The 20,543-nt window shown below is 48.1% G+C and overlaps 1 protein-coding gene across 1 annotated transcript; it reads right to left on the reverse strand.

Moving 5' to 3' along the window:
• Window positions 1-15,668: 15,668 nt before the first annotated feature.
• Window positions 15,669-20,430, reverse strand: LOC144162879 (NADH dehydrogenase [ubiquinone] 1 alpha subcomplex subunit 7-like). The gene is made up of 4 exons (XM_077693594.1): window positions 20,276-20,430; window positions 20,068-20,114; window positions 19,199-19,351; window positions 15,669-15,785 (listed from the first exon to the last, which is right to left on the reverse strand). The coding sequence occupies exons 1-4, from the start codon at window positions 20,336-20,338 to the stop codon at window positions 15,743-15,745; spliced, it is 306 nt and encodes a 101-aa protein (XP_077549720.1). The 5' UTR covers window positions 20,339-20,430; the 3' UTR covers window positions 15,669-15,742.
• Between the last annotated feature and the right edge of the window lie 113 nt (window positions 20,431-20,543).

Raw genomic sequence — 20,543 nt, forward strand, 5'->3', positions numbered from 1 at the left:
TTTTGGGTGTGGCCATTTCTCTTTTTTTCCTTTTCACCCAGCATTGCTCGGATTGTGCTGTGGGTCACAATATTTACACAATTCTTTTGCAGTAATTCTCAATGTGTTCGCTATTTCAATTGGAGAAAGAAATTTTCCAGTGTTTGGTGTGAGCAAACTTGAAGCCAAGCCAGGAGCAATCTGGACTGAAACGAATGAGTATGTAGGAACCAGGCTTCTTGTGCGAAGGGCAGGCATGATCCCGGTGAATGGGTTAGCATAAAAAAGCACAGAACTATCGTTTAGCGACTAATTGAGCCTATCCCCCGTCCCTTCCCTCTTTTTTTGAGGTGGGGAAGCGAACATGGCACAATACCGTAACAGCTCCCGTGCACGGTTTAAAGTGCTGGCCGTTTCGCTGCATTGCATATTCAAAAGCTTGTTCCAAGGTAACTTGCCGAACTACGTAGACTTTTTTTTTAAATTTCATAATTCGATATGTATGTGGTGCAGAGGAACTACCGGCAGAAAAACGTTCCCCAGTTGTGAAATGGTCATTCGACGAAAAGACAGCAATCAAAGCTCATGCCTCTGATCGTCACGTCAATATCCCTAGGGGTGTGCGAGGATTGGCGGTAGGTATGATGACTTCACAGCCGAACTGGAAGTTGCTAGTTGGTCGAGAGCTTCTCACGGCAGCTGACATTGTCATTGGTCAGTACCCTGGAACAGGTGCGTGAGAATTGTTGACGTCACAGCCACATGGCGTCAACATAGAAAGAAAGAAAGGATATTGCCCAGCTGACATAAAACAGCGCAACAACAAAGCCGTGGTAATGATGTATTTATGTTATGATCGAACGGACGTGAGCTTCTGACGGCTGTCATCGTCACTGGCCAATCAGCCTGAGTGGGTATGTTGCGAGACCTTCGCAGGAAGCGGGAATTTCGACGAGGGTTTTCGGGCTGCATACAGTCAATGGCCGGGAATTTCGCTGTCAGGTCCCGGCTACGGGGATCTGGGCACGCCGCTTTTTTTTTTTTTTTTTCGCCAATAAGTCGGCAAAGTAACGCGCCAACGACGCTCACTGATGCTCCGACAACCACAAAATACCGTCGTGCAACTGCGCATCTTGCATCAAGTTTTTAAAGGGCGCTCTTTGTCGCGGCAGCAGGCGACAGGAGTTGTCGTCTGCTGCGGGAATTCGCGGGATATGTGGGCTCTACTAATTACCTTTGCGGTCTTCCGTGCGTCCTGCTACTGAAAGAAAAACGAAGTGGCGAGACACGGACGGAGAGGGACGAACACCAACTGCGTTGCACGCTATGGGTCCCGCGCATAATGCAGACCCATCGGAGCGTGCACCAGGTCCTGCGGGATCGACATTTTGGCGCGACCCGTAGCTCGTAGTGAGAAATGAGGGACATTGCTCAGCTGACATGAAATAGAGTGCAACAACAAACGCCTTGGTAATGATGTTATATTTTCATAGCGAAAAAAAAAAAGGATGGAATGACCGGGGTTGACCGCTTTCTTTCATTTTAGGGGCGAAGCCGGGCTGTTGGCGTCTCCTGGCATCGCCATCATCTCATATAGACACGGCACTAAAACACCGAGACACTCGTTTACGCCTCGCGCTAAAACGTAACGCGTACTAAAAAAAAATCCCGACACTCGTTTACGCCTTGCGCTGGAACGCTTCGTAACGCGTGCTAAAATAACGCCGGGACACTCGTTTTCCAACACCTCGCGCTAGAGATCTTCGTGCTTCAAAGACACGAGACTTTTACAGCAAAGCTGTATACCTCTGCCCTCAACGGTTTCATCTCCGTTGGCAAACACGCCAAGGCGCCAAGAATACGCTTATACGCTGCATGCTTCGCTCCTCAGGTTTCACGTTAGTGGAGATGGACGGAATGACCAGGGTTGACTGCTTTCTTTCGTTTTTATTTTCAGAAACCCAAAATTTCCGAATCTATTTCTTTTTCAACTAAAATCAAGCGACTGATCAACTGAGGTCAACTCAGTGGACTGTGCACACGGATAACGTGCGCGGAAAGCGTGTGCCCGAGTGCGCTGGAGCAGCCCTGGGGGGCGTATATGTGCAAGTGTGGGGGTAACACACGTTTTTAAACCGCGAAGCAACAATATATAGGAGGGGGTGGTCATCTTCAGCTTCAGTAGCCAACAAGCCCCGCTTTTTCTTCCAGTTTTCCCTCGTTTACATGCCCACAACCTCCCCCCTGAGAATGCATGCTGCATTGGTTGATTAGGTGAGTTCTCCTTAGCATGCCTAGAAATGTAACTAATTAACGCGAGAGTTCGGGCGAGTTGGTACTCCATTGAATTAATGCTTACAGCGCGAACAATTAGACGAAGTACGAAAGAGAGTGGCTACAAGGACAAGCGCTGACTTTCCAACTGATGATTTATTTCGGGTAACACAAATATACAAGTATTCACACATAATACTGGTTGCGCTAAAAACATGGGAATCAGACAGGAACTGCACATAACAAAGATAACTCCACCGTATCTATACAAAAATGGCAAACAAAAAGGCGTGATTTAGCGCGTGGGGAGCACCGCCGCGGAGAACAGATAACCCAATTCTTTCCCTGAAAGACTGAGGGACGGCATACTGATGCATGTGTCGCCAAGACGTGCCATTTGGGTGGCTTCTACTACATCTCTCGTTAATTGATTGTTGCTCCTAAAAATGATCACCTCTCCGATCCCTTCTTCCGACCCCTGAGCTGTGGGAGAACCTGGTGACCAGCGGCCATCTGGATGTACAGCAACTCCTGGCATCCAGAGCGAAGGCTCTCTGCTCACCTCATGGATTCCCGAGCTAGACCCACTCCCATTTCAGAAAGCTCAAACAAACGTGTCTCTCTCTCTCTCTCTCTCTCTCTCTCTCTCTCTCTCTCTCTCTCTCTCTCTCTCTCTCTCTCTCTCTCTCTCTCTCTCTCTCTCTCTCTCTCTCTCTCTCTCTCCAACATTCATTGTGCAGAGGGGCACAGTGAATTACGGCCACAATCCTTGCAATGGGCACTCAAGTGTCCGGTGTAAGCACTCTGAACATTAGGTGTTCACAAAGTGCCTGTCTGGTCCCCATGTATTTCGCGCAACCTGGATTATGTGTGAATACGTGTATATTTGTGTTTTCTGAAGTAAATAATCAGTGGGAAGTCAGCGCTCGTCTGTGTAGCCACTATCTTTCGTCCTTCGTCTAACTGTTCGCGCTGTAAGCATTAATTCAATGCCTAGAAAGTTGGGACATCGCGTTGCTGCAATAGCCTCTAAATGCTCTGCACCATTCCCTTAGCATTGAATTAGGTAGGACATTGTTACAAGGCTGTGTCTCGCGTTGAACACGCCGTTATCTCGGGGAATGGAAGCCAAAAGGAGTAGCAGCAGCTTTTGACCACTAATTTCACATAAGTTGTAGAGATATCTCCACAAGGTTCTCCTGCTAAGTCACTTTTTAAGCTAAAGGATGCTCGCAAAATATCGACCGATTAAGACGATTCTGCTAGGTTCTTTAAGTGCTCCCCCCATGTGCCGAGTACGTTTCCCTTTAAACCCGGAATCTTTGCCATTTAATCTCCCAGCTCAACCCAGTCGTATACGCCACGTGGTCATTGCAGTTTCCTGTACATTGCGAGTACTACACACTTTTCTTTTTCCTTCTTTTTTGCTCGGACAAGAAGCGAGCAAGCAAGAAAGGACTCAGTTTTTCGTTAAAAATAAAGTATAAGCAATTCAACGTATTCGGGTTATAGCGGGGTTTTCATCAAAGGATCCAGACGGCCTCTTTCTCTGTTCATCACAATGGTGCGCGTGTTATTAGCTCGCACTTACATGTTCCAGCTGACCTAGGTTTAAATTAAACAACGTAAAATTGCACGTAGAATCGCCTGCTGCTGCATTATATTATTATTCAGTATTTTTTAGCTAATTCCTTTAATAGGAACAGCGTTATTATTGCTAAAGGCTTGCCGGTCAAATATGAAGAGGTCACAAAGGATCCCATCTTAAAGCTTCCGTCAGTCTAAGCGCCGGCAGCGCCGCTGATATTGCGGCTTCAAAGGAGCCAATAGTATACATGCAATGCGACGAATCTCACAAGTGTTCGTGGTATAGTATAACTTGGTATGAAACGTATTGGCCGTCGTTCTTTTTTTAAAGGCAATTTTAACTACTGCTGTACGATCGACACCAAAATTGTGGTCTCAACTATTCACGATTAAGCGTCCGAGCTTTCCAGGTTTTATGTTTTTGAGCGACTTTCTTGGCCAGTCGAGGAAGCCATTAGGTTCTCCGTCCGAATCGACCATTTCTTTCTTTGTTTTCGCAAGTGCTCTGTGTATGAAATGATGTGGTCATACCACGTGTGCTGTCTACAAACACTTTTACGGCTGCAAGCTAACGGGATTTACAAGACATGAAGCATGACTCCGCAAAAAATGTAGAAGTTCAGAAAGAAAAATAACCGCTTCATTTTTTTGGCCGAAGAGGGAGGGATGAATGGTCAGGATTTTTAAACCAGGGCAGCGAGGAAAGCGTGCTGGCCTGTTAAGTCACTTAAGTCACAACACGGTTACACCATGCAGCCAGTCGTGGAAGGACATGCGAAATAATCATGTTGCTTTTAAGAAATGGTCCAAAGTTATCGCTCCTTAGCACAAGTGACAAAAGGCGATTGGTCTCCACTATAGAACTGGCTCGAATGACGCCTGAAACAGTTCTATGTTAATTATCAATCGCTCACTTTTTTTCTTCACAGATTTCCCTACTTGTATCTCAGGCAAATAGAGAAAGCTTTGTTTCTTCGTCAGGCAATCCGAGTTCGTAATTTCACATGTACGAATTACGGCACGACGAACACGTGCGGTGGTTTCAGTCCTGTCGATTCGCGCTCGGAAAGAAATAAATGGCGCGCGGTCAATTTAGCGAGTACGCTGTTCGTTTTCGTGTACGCACACACACCAGGGGCGGAATTCACAGTTGTTTTTTTTAACACGAAAGTGTTTTGTTCCGGGATTTCGCTTACGTCATATCCGTCGCGGAAATAACCCCAGTACAACGAAGCAAGCGGCCTGTAAAGGGTGCACCCCTGCACACAGGGTCTTCTTCCGGAGAAGCAACCTTTAGTACTAATGAGTACGTTATACTTAGGGTTCGTTTTCTGGTTTTATATTTTAACACGAAAGTGTTTTATGCCGGGATACACCAACATTTCACTGACGTCATATCCGTCACGGAAATGACGCCAGTACACCTTTGCCGAAGCGACCCGCCAGCAGGACGTCGCTCGCCAAGCACACCCACAAGACAGCCGCCGACCCGCAAATCATGCTCAGCTGCAGATTTCGCTGCACATTACACTGTCGTATTTTACCGATCCCTATGACAGATGAATCAACCAGTTTTTTTTAGAAGTGCCCATTTTGCGTTGTTTTTGTCGTAACGTGATTACACTTTTGAGGCCTCCTACCAATAAAGCGCACAGAAACTGACACCTCGCCTTTCTTGAGTTGGGTCACACATACCCGGATCGTCTGCTCTGAGCCAATCAGGGCTCGCTCAAGCTGGTCACTTTGAAACTGACAGGAATTGGTCAAAACTGAGAGTTCCGCTTTAGTCCGCGAAAGAAGTAGCAGACAGACTCGGGTCAGGCTGCCGCTCCGCGCTGTCAAGGGCACGGAGACCCGGTTAGAACCGTCACTCGGAGCTCGTCTCGGCCGCGGTTCTCACTCGACGAGAGCGCTCTTCTTTCCCTTTTCGCTTCCCGTGGCGTCAATTCCGAACGCAACATAAAGCGCTCGTCGTCGGTCGCATTTAGGTTGATCTGTAGCGCCTCCCTGCAGCGAGAGAGGCGAACGGGAAAGAGGTCGGAGGGGGGAAGAGTCCGGGTGATTCAGCTTCGAAGCGCGGACGCAAAGATAGAAACCCGTTGCTACGAGGAGGAGAGGTTTGCGAACCGAGAGTGACCCACATAGTGCGTGAGAAGCTGCCGTGGCGTAAGCGCGCTCTTCTGTTTGGCCGAGCTCGGGGAACGTCACTGATAGACGCCCGAGGAAGACGTCCGCTCGAAAGGAAGGCACCGGCTGAGACGGCGTCAACGCGTTGCCTTCTTATCATAGGGGGCTGCTACGAAGAGCAGGTCTGTTTGTTGCGGTTCTCGTAAACTCGAGCTCCAGTGGTCGTGCATCATAAAGATCGGGGAAGTGGGCGGGGGGCTTCTGCCGCATAGCTGTCCGCTGCGCGAGTGATGAATGATGACCCGAGGGAGAGGGGGGCGCTGGATTCTCGCCGCCGGATACCTTCGGAGCTCCAGGTGGCTTGGCGCCAGCTCGCCCTGTGCTGCAGCTAGAAATCTGTGTCTCAAGTATGCGCCGACGACGACGTGCCTCACAGCCAATGGCTGGCCTTTGGACACGTCCATATGCAAACTTCTTCGTGTCCCGATTGCCCTGGACGCGACCCCAGTGAACGCAAGCACATCTTGTGGAAGTCTAAAAATTATCTTGCGTAGCTGTCCAAGACATCTTGATCTGCACATTTAGACAGCTACCACACTTCTATACGACATCTTGGCAAGACCTCCAAGATGTCTACAGAACATGACTTTTTTAGACATTGTATTCGTCTTGAGACCTCCAGTCCCGATCCGGTCCCTGGGCCGCCCGTGACTATTCACGACTGGTACATCAAGGAAGCCATTTCGTACGAGCCACTTAATCGTGGCATTACACTCTTTGAGGAGCGCGCCCCGTGGCATATTTTCTCCGAAAAGGCGTTATCAAGACAAGCCAGCGGTAGCTTGCAACGCTAGTCCGAGGGCAGCGGTGTGGCCGAATTTCTCTTGGTGACCGCGGTGAAGCCATAGTTCCTTGAACGCACCCCAGGTGAAGGCCACGTGTGGCTTCGAGGACGCCGAGGGAAACGGCAACACCCCTTGGCGGGTGGCCGCGTGGTGTGTAACGGCCAGCTTTGCGACGGGAGCCGTCAGTTGCGGGGCCAGAAAATAAAGCGCGGTAAGCGAAGGAAAAAGAAGAAACCAGCTCCACTCCCGTTTCTCTTTCCTACGGGAGTCCACGCGCGGTTGCTATTTGAAGTTGGGCCAAGGGGTTTCGGGCTACGGTTCGCGCTCTGCTTTTGGAAACACTGGCGCTCTCAACCTCCGTTCACATTTTGCGCCTTTTTTTTTTTTCGGGAGAGGGTGGAGAGGGTTGTCTTGCCTCTCGTTCTGCCAACAAGTGTTGAAACCAAGCGCTCTTGCCCCGTGACGTCACCAGCTCAGCGCTGCTGCAGACTTAGCAGGTCTCGGTGACGTCTAACAGCCGCGTGAGCACCGTATTTTCGCGGGTATAACCCGCACCAAAAATGCGAAAATTTCAGTGGCAAAGTAGGGGGTGCGGATAATACGCGGGGTTTTTCCTTTAGTGCAGCTTCACGGCAATGCGCGTTGTGCCATGAAGCTCCTACACAGTAACACTGACTAAGCCTTCCATGGCAGCCACTGCGCAAAAAATACAAGGACAAGAAAGAAAAAAACAAGGACGAGCGCACAGGAGCTTCGCCCACTCATCATCATTCACCCCGTGGATATGCTGTGAATTTTTTTCTTTTTCGGCGGCCTGAAAAAATGGGGGTGTGGATTATATGCAAGGGCGGGTTATACGCGCGAAAATACGGCATCAAGCTGCGTTAGGCACGCTCGATGTGGACGTACCGACACGCAACAAGCATATACGTCGACGTCCGGCTGGCTCGGCGCGTTTGTGCAAGACAACACAAAGCAGTAGTTGAATCCCAGTATACCGAACTGATATACAGATAGATATACCACTGTTAAGATTTAAATGTTACAGCAGGGATTTTCACCGCGCTTGGTATAGAACTTCGGTTTTCCTGAAAGCTTTAGCGTATAAAGCTCTGGCCCCCGTCAGAAGCATGCCTTGACTCTTTTATCACAAGTTCCCCAGAAAACATGCAACATGTGGGGGCGGCCCTGCGTTTTTATTTCATTCGCGCGGATGCGAACGGAACAAAGCTACCTGTACCGTTAACTACATAGTCTGGTGCTAAAGTGCTTCGACTGAAGGGCGACAGAATTAACCGGTAATGTACAATACGCGGCAAATGAAACGCGAACACGAAAATATGATTCATAACACGCAAAATTGAAAAATAGCTGTTCGTTGAGGTCTAATAATGGCACGCTATTGGTATATGCGGAAAGCCACATTTCCGGACTTGGTTTTTGTAAACAAGCCACGTGTCATTTTTACTTGTATAGAAAGAAATCGCGCTATTTGCGTGTCCTGATTCATATTTTCATTGATTGATTGTAGGGCTTAACGCGCCGACGCAACGCAGGCGATGAGGCGCGTCGTAGTGGAGGGCTCCGGATTAATTATGACCACCTGGGGATCTTTAACGTGCGCTGCAATCTCGTACACACGGGCGTTCTTGCTTTACGCCTCCATCAGAAAAGCGGTGATACATATTTTTGTGTTCGCGCTTCATTTGCCGCGTATTGTACAATATGTCCGTCGCGTACGTCCAAGGAGACAACAGTGAGCGCTGGTTTTAGCCCGATAATATAGCTAACTCTCACCGTCTATTTTTTGTCTTCCCGTCCCCGCGCGTGTCATGAAAGCTTTACTAATCTGCAGGCGCGTTTGTTTTTCTCTCGCGCTGTCCTGATATGTCATGCACCCGTGGCGAGGCACCCGTGCGTTTCGCGTTATTGTGTCAAGCTGGCGCCCCTGATCAGTCGTTCGTGATTTAATATTTCAAAGATAAGGCCCCCCGATAAAGCTTCTCCATATCGGTAGCTGGCCGCTGCGTACTGTTAGTAACAGCTATCGTACGTTACAGCGAAAGGGTGCCCTGGAATTCAGGGCACCCCTTCCTGACGTTTCATCACCCTCTGATTCATCGCAAGCGCGACATCACCTGCCTACAATTCAGGGCAACGGTTAATCCGCAAGAGACATATATATATACACCTGAACAAGAGATCGAGTGCAACCCGTGCGAGAACGGCCCGACGACTGCGCCTTCGGCGTGGCAAATTTGAACTGCCGAGCTCTTTTCACCCAGCGTGCTACAATAGAAAGCTGTGCTGCTCGGATGGACTGAAGTGTGGACTGTCTGTTCAGCAGCGCAAGCGTATATACTAGTGGCCACGGAGCAAGAATATATGGAAGGCCAGCGCGGGCGAGCCACCAGATAATGTCGATAATGTCACAATGAAAACCAAGGCGGACTGCAAAGCTTATTCGTATACTCCGACGGCGAAGGAGAGGATAGCGGCATCTGATGGACGAAGTGATAGCGGCCGCACTTATTCCGGGGCTGAGCAGTGAAATGCCGATTGCGGCGGCCGCGCAGTTTTTTTACCCGCGGCAGATGCCGCTAGCTTAACCTAACCCATAAAGAGCGCTTGTGACATTATCTGGCCGCGCTAGGAAGCCTAGTTTCGCCTCCTATCTTATTCTTGCGCCGTGACTGGGGCCAGTCTCATACATGTCACGAAACACGGAAACCGTCTCCTAGTTCCGCCGCGGCCACATCACGCGTCTCTGTCTGTGGCGAGAAAGCGTGTAATATTCTTGCAGGTAACTCCTAGCGACAGCAGAAACAGCGTGACAAAGAGGCCCGCACCGCGGCGGGCGTTCTAAGATTAGGCCGAGATTCACGATCCCTCTCGCCACGCGGTCGCTTCATTAAACACCGACGCACGTATCGCAACCGGTCGCAAACGGCGGCCGCGCGGACACAGTTTGCGCCGGAGTTCGGCAACCGGCTCATTTAGAAGCGCCCAACGCGGCGACAAATAAAGCGCGCCACTCTCTCGCGCGAGGCACGCTGGGAAAGGGGAGCTATTTTCGGCTGCTGCACGGTGGCGTTATGGGCCAGAGCCCCGTGCTGCTCTAGAGAACGCCACTAACGTCTCAAGACTTGAAAGCAAAAGACGCCCTCTGCAGCACCTACGATACCTTCTAATATATCAATGGCGTACGCAGGATTTCGTTTCGGAGGGGGTCGGATTGATGATTGATTGCAGGGTTTAACGCGCCGTCGCAACACAGGCGATGAGGCGCACCGTAGTTGAGGGCTACGGATAAATTTTGACCACCTGGGGATCTGTAAAGTGCGCCGAAATCTCGTACACACGGGCGTTTTTGCTTTTCGCCTCCATCAGAAAAGCGGCCGCCGCAACCGGGAATCGAACCCGTGACCTCGCGCTCAGCAGCGCAACGCCTTAGCCATTGAGCCACCGCGGCGGGTTGAAGGGGGCCGGAACCCCCCCCCCCCCCCCCCAAATTCATAATTAAAAAAATTATTTATAATCATTTTTTTAAACACTAAAAAATTAAAATAATAAAGAAGTAACAAAAAAGAACGCAAGAGACAACTGAGAACTAATAAAAAACTTCTGCAATAATTGGGGGTACATCATACGCGACTGCGGAAAAAAATATTGTTATTCGTAACGACATCGCAAAATGGCTGACCATGTACAGAGTAGAAGCATGAAATTCGCGCAAGTTTGTTGAGTTGTCACTTGCGAACGAACAATAATTTTCACTTGTCTTAATTGGACAATAAGCCGTCTCAATGCTCATGTTTTCACGCCCCCCCCCCCCCCCCCCCTTCTTCCGCCTGCTCGCGTGGAGATTGCAGTCACCAGTTTTTCTTTACGTTATTCGGCCGACGTCGCGGTAACAAAATGAAGAAAACGAAAGATACCTGTCTTTCACCTCCAAGTTGCTAGCTTGGCAAGTTCACGATGTCGATCGAGTGGCCAGGCGAATGATGCGGCCGTGGATGAGCACAGACGCATTTTACATTCATGTCAGTCGTATACAGCTAAACTACCGAACTGCGTGGCCTGTGTGCAGAAAAGACGAGGATGGAATTCGAAATACATTGCCGCGAAGCGTGCATTTGGTTTGTTTATTTATGTTTTGGTTTTACCGGCCGGCTGCGCCGGGCTGTGTTATCGGTGTTATCTGTGGGCCAAGTGAAGAGCGTGTTCCATTCTTTATCTTGTATGCCGCATGTGTTATCGCCTTTGATAGGGAGAGTTCTTGGAACTAACGTCACTAGTCTAGAATAATCTTCTTTGATCTACAGTGTTCTTGACGTAATTCGACGGTTCGAGAAACACGTACTCGCGCCGAAAGATAAGCGCCCCGCATAACGGATGCCGCGGTATTCGACTCGGCGCGCCGCCCGCCTGGGCACGTCACTTTGTTGACTGCTGCTTCGCCGCCTGTGTATATTTGAGTAGTTCGGGGAGCACAAGTTCGCTCCAATAAACTTGTTTTCCTTGAAGACAACTGCGTCGTCTTTGGCTTCGCGACAATATCTACACGGGGTATACGCGTGCACGCCACTGGATTGCAAACACGAAACCAAGTTTCTGTTTTTTGTTTGCCAACGCGCAACAAGCTCGTCAATAGCTCGTAATCTCGTACTGTCTAGATAATTGCAACACAGTCAACCCACTTCTTCAGACCACTCGGCCATAGCCAGACGGCTAAGCCCCCAGAGTTTTTGTATGTGCGCGAGTGTGTGAATTAATGTGTGAATGTGCGTGAGTGCGCGCGCAAGTGCGCCTGTAACATCTGTCCCGGCCCTTCTTTCTCATTTTAGTAATTGTTTTATTCAAGTTTTATTCATTCATTCTTATTATTGCTGTGCTAAAACACTAACAACAAATCAGCAATTGTCAGAGTTAGAAGAAAGCGGTGTTAATTGTTGGTCGAAAAAAAAATGCGAGAACTGTTAACGTTCTAAATTCGTTTGTGGTGTTGAGTAAAAAAATGAGAATAAGATGCAAAAAATTGAGTGAAAATACGACACAAAATTAATGTAAGAGCGCCTTTATTGTTACGAATTCACGCCGCTGTCCGGTTGATGTTGCCAGTTCCTTTTCACCCCACAAAATTATGCAACGCTTGCTTCACGCAGACACTATATCGGGCCCGAATAATTTAACGCACAACGAACGCCTCGCTGATGCGGGTGTAGGCGCAGGGATAGGCTTCTTGCATTAAACCTACGCGATGTAAAGGAGAAGATACAGTTGCAAGGATGGCGAAAGACAACGCGAAAGAACTCCGTGCACCCAGAAGAGCGAATTCCGCGTTCGTCGCATTCCGACGTGGGAAGGCAACCCACAGTGGCGCGTTCGGCGTTTACGCCCTATCTCACTGCGGGACGGGCGTGTGCATGTACACGGGGGCGATATGCAAAGCAGCAGACGGACGCCCCCGAAGGTCACGAGCGCTCTCGTCCGGAAGCCGAGTTCAAAACCATCTCTCGTACAAGAGTGCAGTGATGCCAACCTGAGGCAACGCTTTATCCCTAGAATGACCCCTCAAAAATCCCTAGATAGAAGACAAAATCCCCAGATTGCATTTTTTTTTCGCAAGTTGGCATTCACCTATCCGTGTACACATGTTTCCGGTCGTTGTACCGTTCATGCAGTAACAGCAGAGAAAGCTGTCGAAGGGTCACTGGTGACAAGTCGGCTTTTTTTCGAATTCCCGGAACACTGAGGCGGACCTCAGGTTGTGCCAGGCACCAACACTAGACGCAGCTTGCTCTTCGCTTCGTTTGCTCTGAATCTTATTAGAGTTAAGATACAGCCTATAGCAGCAACTGCAGCTCTTTTTTTCTACATTTTCTGTGGAGTGATGTGAATTCGCTTCTTCGAGCAGATGACTCTGGTTTCACAGCAACGCCTCTTGAAATGCTCTCGCAACAGTCTCTTCTCTGTATGCGCAAATTACCCAGGCAGCCGGCCGAGGCTTGCAGGACGACGAAAATGCTGGACATCGTGACACGTAACCGTTTGAAATCTTAATCACTATACATTTCTTTCTTCATCCGCTTCAAATGCGATGGAGTGATCTGGAAGGTGTAGCAGGAGCTGTCCGTCAAGGTTCTTTTTGCGTGCAGCAAGCCGCACAACGCGTCTGTTGACAACCTGTTTCTTTGCTTTGTTTTCAGCAGATTTACTTGCGAAAACACGTTCAACCACAGCGCTGGAGTGTGGTAGGCACAAAATGTTTTCATAAACGCTGACAACAGGGGAAACTCTTGTGATAGAAATAGAAATAGCGAAGGAAAGTTAGAAATGAAAAATAGAAATTAGCAAAAAATTACATTCTTTGCAGTCGCTTATTGTTGAAAACGCGTGGTTACTCAGCAACACCAGTCACTAAGCTGCATAGCGTTTCATTTCAACAGACTCTAAAAAATCCCTAGATTTCACAAAAAGACGCCAAATCTCTAAAAGAGACAAAAAACCCCTAGATCTAGGGATAAATCCCTAGGGTTGGCATCACTGCAAGAGTGTACGTGGGCCGCTTTACGACACCGCCTGGCGCGTTTCGTAACTTTCGTTTGTTTCTGCTTGCATACGCTAGAGGTCACTCGCGCCGCGCTGGGCGGAAATCCATGCCAAGACGTAATGTGTTACGGAGGAAGAGAAAACAAAACAAAGCAGCTAGGCCACGCAATGCGCAAAACTGAGCTGTAAGGCTTAGTAAGGGCCATGCTGCAGCCAGTTACAGCTTTGTTGGTGAACCATCTGTACGGGGTGCATGCATGGGTGCATTTTTTTTTTTCGAGACACCACCAAACAACGCGTGGTGTTTAATGGGTTTCAGAAGAATTTGAGACTTTCGCCTCCTCTTTTCTCACCTCCAAGTAACCCCGCAGGGCCTCAGGAATATTTATACAAAAAGTCGTTCATTCATTCATTCATTCCAGGCACCGAGCTCTGCCGCTGGCGTCACGCTCGTAGCGCAAAATAACCATGGAGGAAAGAAATGATAACGGTGATAACGGTACAGACCGGCAGCCCGGGAGCGGCCATCTTGGACGACGTCACGTGATGCCCGCGCGCATCGGCCAGCGCCGGCGCAGCTTGATGACCTAATTTTACATTTTTTCCCGAGTGCGCTGTGAATATGAACTGTCACGAAAACTTGCCGCACGTCGGCTAGTTTTCTGTTCACGCGTTTCGGCCAAAATGAATTAAGCTGTCTGACGGCATTTTTTTTGAGCTGTGGTATTGTGCAATATGACACAATTCTACTTAGATCGCTATCAATGACATTGATAGCGGTCTTTTCCAGTGTACAACAGATTATTTCACTGCGGCAAACAAAATAATTCCCTGCGTGGGTGAGCGTGCAAGTTGCACGTTTCTCCTGGACAACTTTCGGTCGTAAATCTACGAGAAATGAGAAGCTGCAGAGCTCGGCCGACTGTTGCAGCTGACGCGAGTAACCTTATGTATACTCATGCTGTTGCTTGTTTGATGCGTGCAAGCTTGCGGCAACACAAGCACACACGTTGAAACTGCCGGCGCACGCAGTGGACTGTAGTGCGAATGCGCTCTAGCCGCATCTGTTGCGCTTACACATTGTTCTAGGCTTTTTTTTCCCCGAGACTACGTGAGAAATTAGACACAATTTGACAATTCCCATTGAGAAGTTTCCACAAATTATTTATTTTTTGTCTTTATTCTGCTTTAATTACAATGCCGTACGATGCAAGGCCTAAGACATCCGCGAGCGGCATATCGGAGAAATTGTCAGCGTCGCGTTCTCGCTGCTCCGATCCCAGCATACACTACGCTCCTAGATTTGCGCATATACTGCAAATAATCTGCTATTCCCCATTCACTTTGTAACCCTTTTTATCTCCTCTTTTCGCGCAGCTTTTCGCCCAGAGAGTCTTTTTCGTCGAACAGGCTTCACTGCAGTACACTTAAGCCACGTGGGAAAGCCAAATAAAGAAAATCTATGTTACTGCACGTTGGGCTTGATTGCCGCACTCCAAGCTTCGTTTAATTGCAGCTTCACCACTATACACAAACGCATTGCTGCGAAGATATTTTTACAGAGGCAAAACAAGCGGTTTTATAAGAATATGTTCACTAATATAAGCTAAACATGCTGTCACAGATGCGCGATTTTCGGAGGAAAGTAGTCTTAGAATACTTACGCGCATTAAAAAGTGAAGGAGGAATGAATGCATTGTTCATGTAGTACACCAGTGAGTGGCTCTCAAGATTACAGCTAGAGCCACGACTGGATGGAAAGTTTGTGTTTCCATACTTTCACCAGGAGGCAGTAAATAATGCACTCAATGGGCAATTTAACAAAGTGTTTCACTCACTCTGCTTCAAAAAAATCCCCGGCCATCTCCACTAACGTGAAACCTGGGGCATACCTGCATGCCTCCCCCCCCCCCCCGAAGCATGCAGTGTATAAGTGTATTCTTGGTGCCTCGGCGCTTTTGCCAATGGAGATGAAACCATTGGGGGGTAGAGATATATACAGCTGCAAAATTCTCGTGTCTTCGAAGCACGAAGCTCTCTAGCGTGAGGCGTAAACGAGTGCCTCGGTGTTTTTTTAAAATGTGTTACATTCTAGCGCGAGGCACAAATGAGTTTTCTGGTGTTTTAGTACCATGACAACATGAGACGACGATTACGACAACGGCGACAGGAGATGCCCACAGCTCCACCCCCCAAGGGGCTTTGCCCCTAAAACACTACACTCTACTGCAGTGATAAGAGGAAACAGAGATAGCAGAGATTAGAGATTGCTTGTGTTCAGCTTGGCAGTGAAAAAAAAAAAAAAAAAAAAGAATCTGTAGTTTATTCGGCAATCCTGTATCTACATGCAACTGCAAACGGCCGGTCTTGGTGCTATTTCAGGGCATGTACCGGGCACCGGGAGTTGGAAGGCTGGACGCCCTGTAAAACAGCACAGGCAACGCTTCATTAATGACTGGGAGAACAGGCATTTCCAAGATTTGCCCACAATTCCAGAAAGCTGCCTCCACACACAAATTGACACTTGGTTGTCCTTGTTTCCGAAATAAGATAGCCAGAGTTCTTCGTCCACAGGTGTGGCAGGCTGATTTGAACGTGTAGCCGCACACAGGAGCAGGAGGAGTGCGTGTGATAAGAGGCAGCTGGGATGGCTTGGCCTGATCAAATGCACAAGGCATGCCTAACGACAGACTGGTCTTCTTTTAAAGGGGCTATGCAGACAAAACACAAGTCTGGTTCATTCGAAAAATTGCCTCGTGCGAATTATACTGACACTACGTTTAATGTAAACTTCGCTCAGACAAGCTATATAATTAAGAAAAGAGGGAACGGCCATGCGACCCACTAGCTCATTTCCCATAACAGAACCTATGATGTCATATGTGCCAGCGTTGTGATTGGCTGAGGCCGGCAAAAGCAAACGCAAATTAGGCAGGTGATAAGCTTGCCAAACGAGCTATATGCGGTCACATTTAGGACACATTCTTATTACAGCAATAAGAATTCTGAAGTAAACAGTAGAAATTACAAAAGTATGCATAAACAAAGAAGTACCGATGCGTACTGCTGTTGGTACTGTGCGTACTATGCTTGTTTTAGCTGCACAGCACTGCGGTGAGTTGGGGTTGTGTCAGGTGACACTGGCTGATTGGCGTAAGTGACGGCGTATTACACGACCATATTTGTTGACTGAACACCATGTTTCACCAAATGATTAATTTCCACAGTAAAAAAAACAAGCCAGGTGCAAATATGGTCAAAAACAAAGCAAAGGCAGAAAACGGCCCGTCAAGGTATGGTGGCACCATCAAGGTTAACGCTAACCAAGGCTCCGCAGCAGCTTGAAGACCTGTTCTTGTGATGTCATTGCAGACGTCATGAAAATGCACGATTCTGCGGGAGAATCAAAATTTTAACTTAAATTGATTAATTTCTCAGTGAATAAAGCATCGTTTGCTTCCGTACAGGCACTAGGGCCACTATAAAACATGAAATCTATCAAATAAAACAAAACTGTGTTTTGCCTGCATGCCCCCTTTAAGCAGAGCTGAGAGCATGGCATTACTTTCAATTCTCGCACATCTGTGCCTTTCTTCTGCCACAGAAGAAACAATAATCATTTTTATATATGTATACGGCAACAATGCCCAGTGGTAGACTGTTTTATGCCTTTATATTATAGCTTTTGTCTTCCACGAAAAGCGTCCTACTGTTCCTGCCATTATTCTTGAACCAATAAAACAGCCATGTATCAAGGCATCCAACAAAGGTATTGTCCAGCCACCTCTGCGCTATCTCCAAGCTGTCGACAAGTCCAGCAGAATGAAATTCCTGATGGTAAATGTTGTCCTATTCCACACAATCTGCTGGACTGTTCCCTTGCCAACATGAGTCACGCCATGCTGGGAGCCAATCTGCTTTCCTCCTAGCCGACATGGCCAGGAAAAGAATCATGGATGCTACCACTGCCTTTTATGTGACCGGCCCATCATTTACCATCTACCCATTCACCTTGACAATTCGTCACACCCTACCTTCACCATACCGGTCATTGCTCAATGATTTTACTTCCCTGACGACGTCTTTAGATTGGACCAAGCTGCCCCAAGCCTGTTTTCATCAAAACTGACCTCTCTTCACACAGCACCTCCTAAATTCGACCGTCAACAACACCTCAGTGCACCCTCGCAGTGCAAAGATTGTCTGTTTCACCCCGCCATTTCCTTGACGGCAGCCTCGTCTGCTTCTGCAAGTGGTCATGCTACAACACTGACTTTTCCAAGCGCTGCTAATTGCGTGCGTGGAAATAAACGAGGCACCCCATTTTGGTTAGCCTGGCTCATTAGTGTGCAGACATGCCATGCCTTGTTTCTCCTACACTGTCACGACAGCACTACAGATATGGCTGTCCTCATTGGTATTGTGCACGTTCCCCTGGCAACAACTGTTTTTTCTCAGGTTGTCAAAGCTTGAAGTTAAGACAAACACACCTTCCCTGTACCTCGTGTTCAATCCCTGAAATGTAAGTATGAATCACCCTGTATTAGCTCGTGAAATCTCTGGATGTTATCATGCACTTGGATTTCTTACACATGCAAGTCAGAAAAAACATCCAAGGCCTTCAGTACAAGCACCACAATTTGCGCTAAAGCAGCAATGTACTATCACGCTCACTATGACTTACGTCGCTCGTTAGTATTCAGGTGATTATATCGTCAGAACAATGACCCTTGGCATAAATTTTAGTATACGCTTTGATTAAACAGGACGTCCCGCTTCTAATGAGCACTTGATATTTAACCCCGGGAACCAAATGAAGGTTGCATAAAGCGGTGAATGCTAATGAGCGTTGTGGGTCATAGTGAGTGCAATAGTACAAGCTCAGCGTGGAGAGAAGTGGTATGTCTGGCAGTAACTGCTGTTATGGCAACAAGGCTTCGCACCAGTTGCCACCATGACATTAATTTGAAAAAAAATTAAAGCCGTTCCACTCAATGTGAAAGCCGCCAGAAGAGCAGAGCAGTGATTCACCATAATGGGCTGTGGTGCCGTTATCCGCTCACTGCTACCACCCATCATGCTCTTTGCTTGCCCGCATCACTCCTCTCTTGATGAATTGAGCAGACGTTTAAACGTCCAATGCAATTCGAATTTCCCGCCTTCGCAGTGCTCGTGCGCCCCCTGCCTGAAACTGTGCCAGCAGGAGTTCTGTTCATTTTGAGCTTGCTTTTCCTCCCGCACGTGCCGGCGTTCCACTGCCACTTTTTTTCGCTTACTATCGCAAAAACCAACCCAAACGAGCGTTCCTGTCTAAATGAACAAGGGTGCTGTCGGTTAATTACATATATTTCGCCTCAAATGTACCTGCAGTTTTCTCTGCACTAAACAACAGGGAGCTGAATGACAAGCGTTAGCAGTTCACGAGTTTCGAATGGTCAAGACTACATAAGCCGCTTGGCTTTCAAAGCCTCTGTGGGATGCCGCTACGACGGAACGCCGTGTGGCTCTACTTGGGTCCAGTGAGTGAGCTACGACGACAAGGCGAGCCCCTAAAGTGCTCTGCACTCAAAAGTAGAGTCCATGCCAGGAGTCTACTGTGAAAAGGGGTGAAACGTCATTAAGAACAAGCTTCCAGTCTCATGCGCAGAACCGTCATTTCGCACTGCGAGAGGAAAGCAGCCTCATGTTTTCACAGTGCCGACACATTTTGTGAGACACTTGTTCGGGCACAGATGACGGACTGTCATCAGAAACACTGCGTGAAAATCTCGAAGATAGATTCCCGACTCCCTTCTGAGCAATCTGGCCACCTGAGCCCTCTGCATGCGAGTTACCCTTTGCCAGCGGCCGCAATCTGCTTCTGTGGAGACGTGCCGTCCACAATGAGCTTTGCGAGGCCGATTTCTCTCCTTCCATCCCTGGTGTAGTAGTAGTTGTCAGCCAACTTGCACGCTGGCCCCGGTGGGAGGTTGGGCGGGGGTGGGGACCTACAAAAACAAACAAGAACGTTTTTTCACGCCATACCACTTAAACCCCATACAAAAATTTTACCGCTTTTTTGACAGCTGCGACACAGGTACTTGGAACCCAACCACTTTGTATAATCCCACATGCCAGCAACACGTTTTAATATTTCATTGGAATGATTACTTTTTAGTTTCCTCTACACATACGGTTGTCTCCTATAGATATGTTGCTTTGCTTCGAGTGCTTAATCCCGTGCTATTCCACTGTCGTCTTAGTACGTAATTGCCTAACAGAAAGTCTTGTTAAGCTTTATGCTATCCTCCTGTAATGAGATACAAGGCTAAATGCACGGCTGTCATACTCAACCAAGCATACCTAGCAAATTGGTGTTTCCTATATACGCGGAGCACATTGTTTATAGCACATTTTCCCCAATCTGAAACTAAGTGCCTCGTCTTGACAGTAATAGAAGGCTGTTCAGATGGGACAACAGCAGCGAGTTGGGAGAGCTTCAACGTGAACAGATATTTTATTTAACATTTCAGTGAATGGATGCTTGCCAGGAAAAATGGAGCGAGGCACAGGACTCCACCGCGCCTCCTTCCGAATTCGAGGTAGGTGCTATAGAGCATAGAGTCAAACTCTATGCTGTAGAGTATCTAGATTGCCTGACACAAAACGAAATCAGCCGCCTACACTGCCGAGCAGGGTAGGGGGAGGCACAAGCGTCTCGTACCTTGAGGACAGTTCATCCGCGAACCTAACCTGGCCGTTCGGCTGCCTCTGAAACAAAAATGATAGAAGCCACAAATGAAAATTCAGCAGACTTCGGGGCGATCAAGCTTCTAGTTGCACTTTGTGTTCGAGACTGAAACCAGGCGCAAGCAATCAGTTTCTACGCATTAAAAAATACGTGAGGCAATGAGATCGGTTTTCGGCCTTACTCCGAGCAGGAAAGCACGAATCATGCGCATAACTGGCGATACATCTCGGTGTACCGGCGGCATCCTTGGCCCGCTAGTTCGTAACCTTTTCCCACAATGTGAAGGATTTTTCTCGCTCAGGCTGGATTGACTTGGCTGACAAATAATCCCAGCTTGGATGTACGTAAATTCTAGCACCAACGGTAAGAAATAAAAAACCAGAAAAAAATGTCTCACGTTTAAAACTAAATGCTGCCGTATTTATAATTTACAGTTAGTGACCAAAATT

This window comes from Haemaphysalis longicornis, unplaced genomic scaffold (genome assembly GCF_048455015.1).
Source record: "Haemaphysalis longicornis isolate Haplotype H1 unplaced genomic scaffold, Haemaphysalis longicornis Haplotype H1 scaffold_12, whole genome shotgun sequence".
In the NCBI taxonomy this organism is placed as follows: domain Eukaryota; kingdom Metazoa; phylum Arthropoda; class Arachnida; order Ixodida; family Ixodidae; genus Haemaphysalis; species Haemaphysalis longicornis.

Bases quoted from the DNA above. Each gene is read 5' to 3' on its own strand.
- LOC144162879 (XM_077693594.1), bottom strand. From the start codon at position 20,338: ATGCCGCCGGTACACCGAGATGTATCGCCAGTTATGCGCATGATTCGT. The intron at 19,352-20,067 runs GTACGAGACGCT...TTGTTTTTGTAG, and splicing joins GCGGATGAACTGTCCTCAAG to GTCCCCACCCCCGCCCAACC. The intron at 15,786-19,198 runs GTAACTCGCATG...GCTGTTTTACAG, and splicing joins ATTGCGGCCGCTGGCAAAGG to GGCGTCCAGCCTTCCAACTC.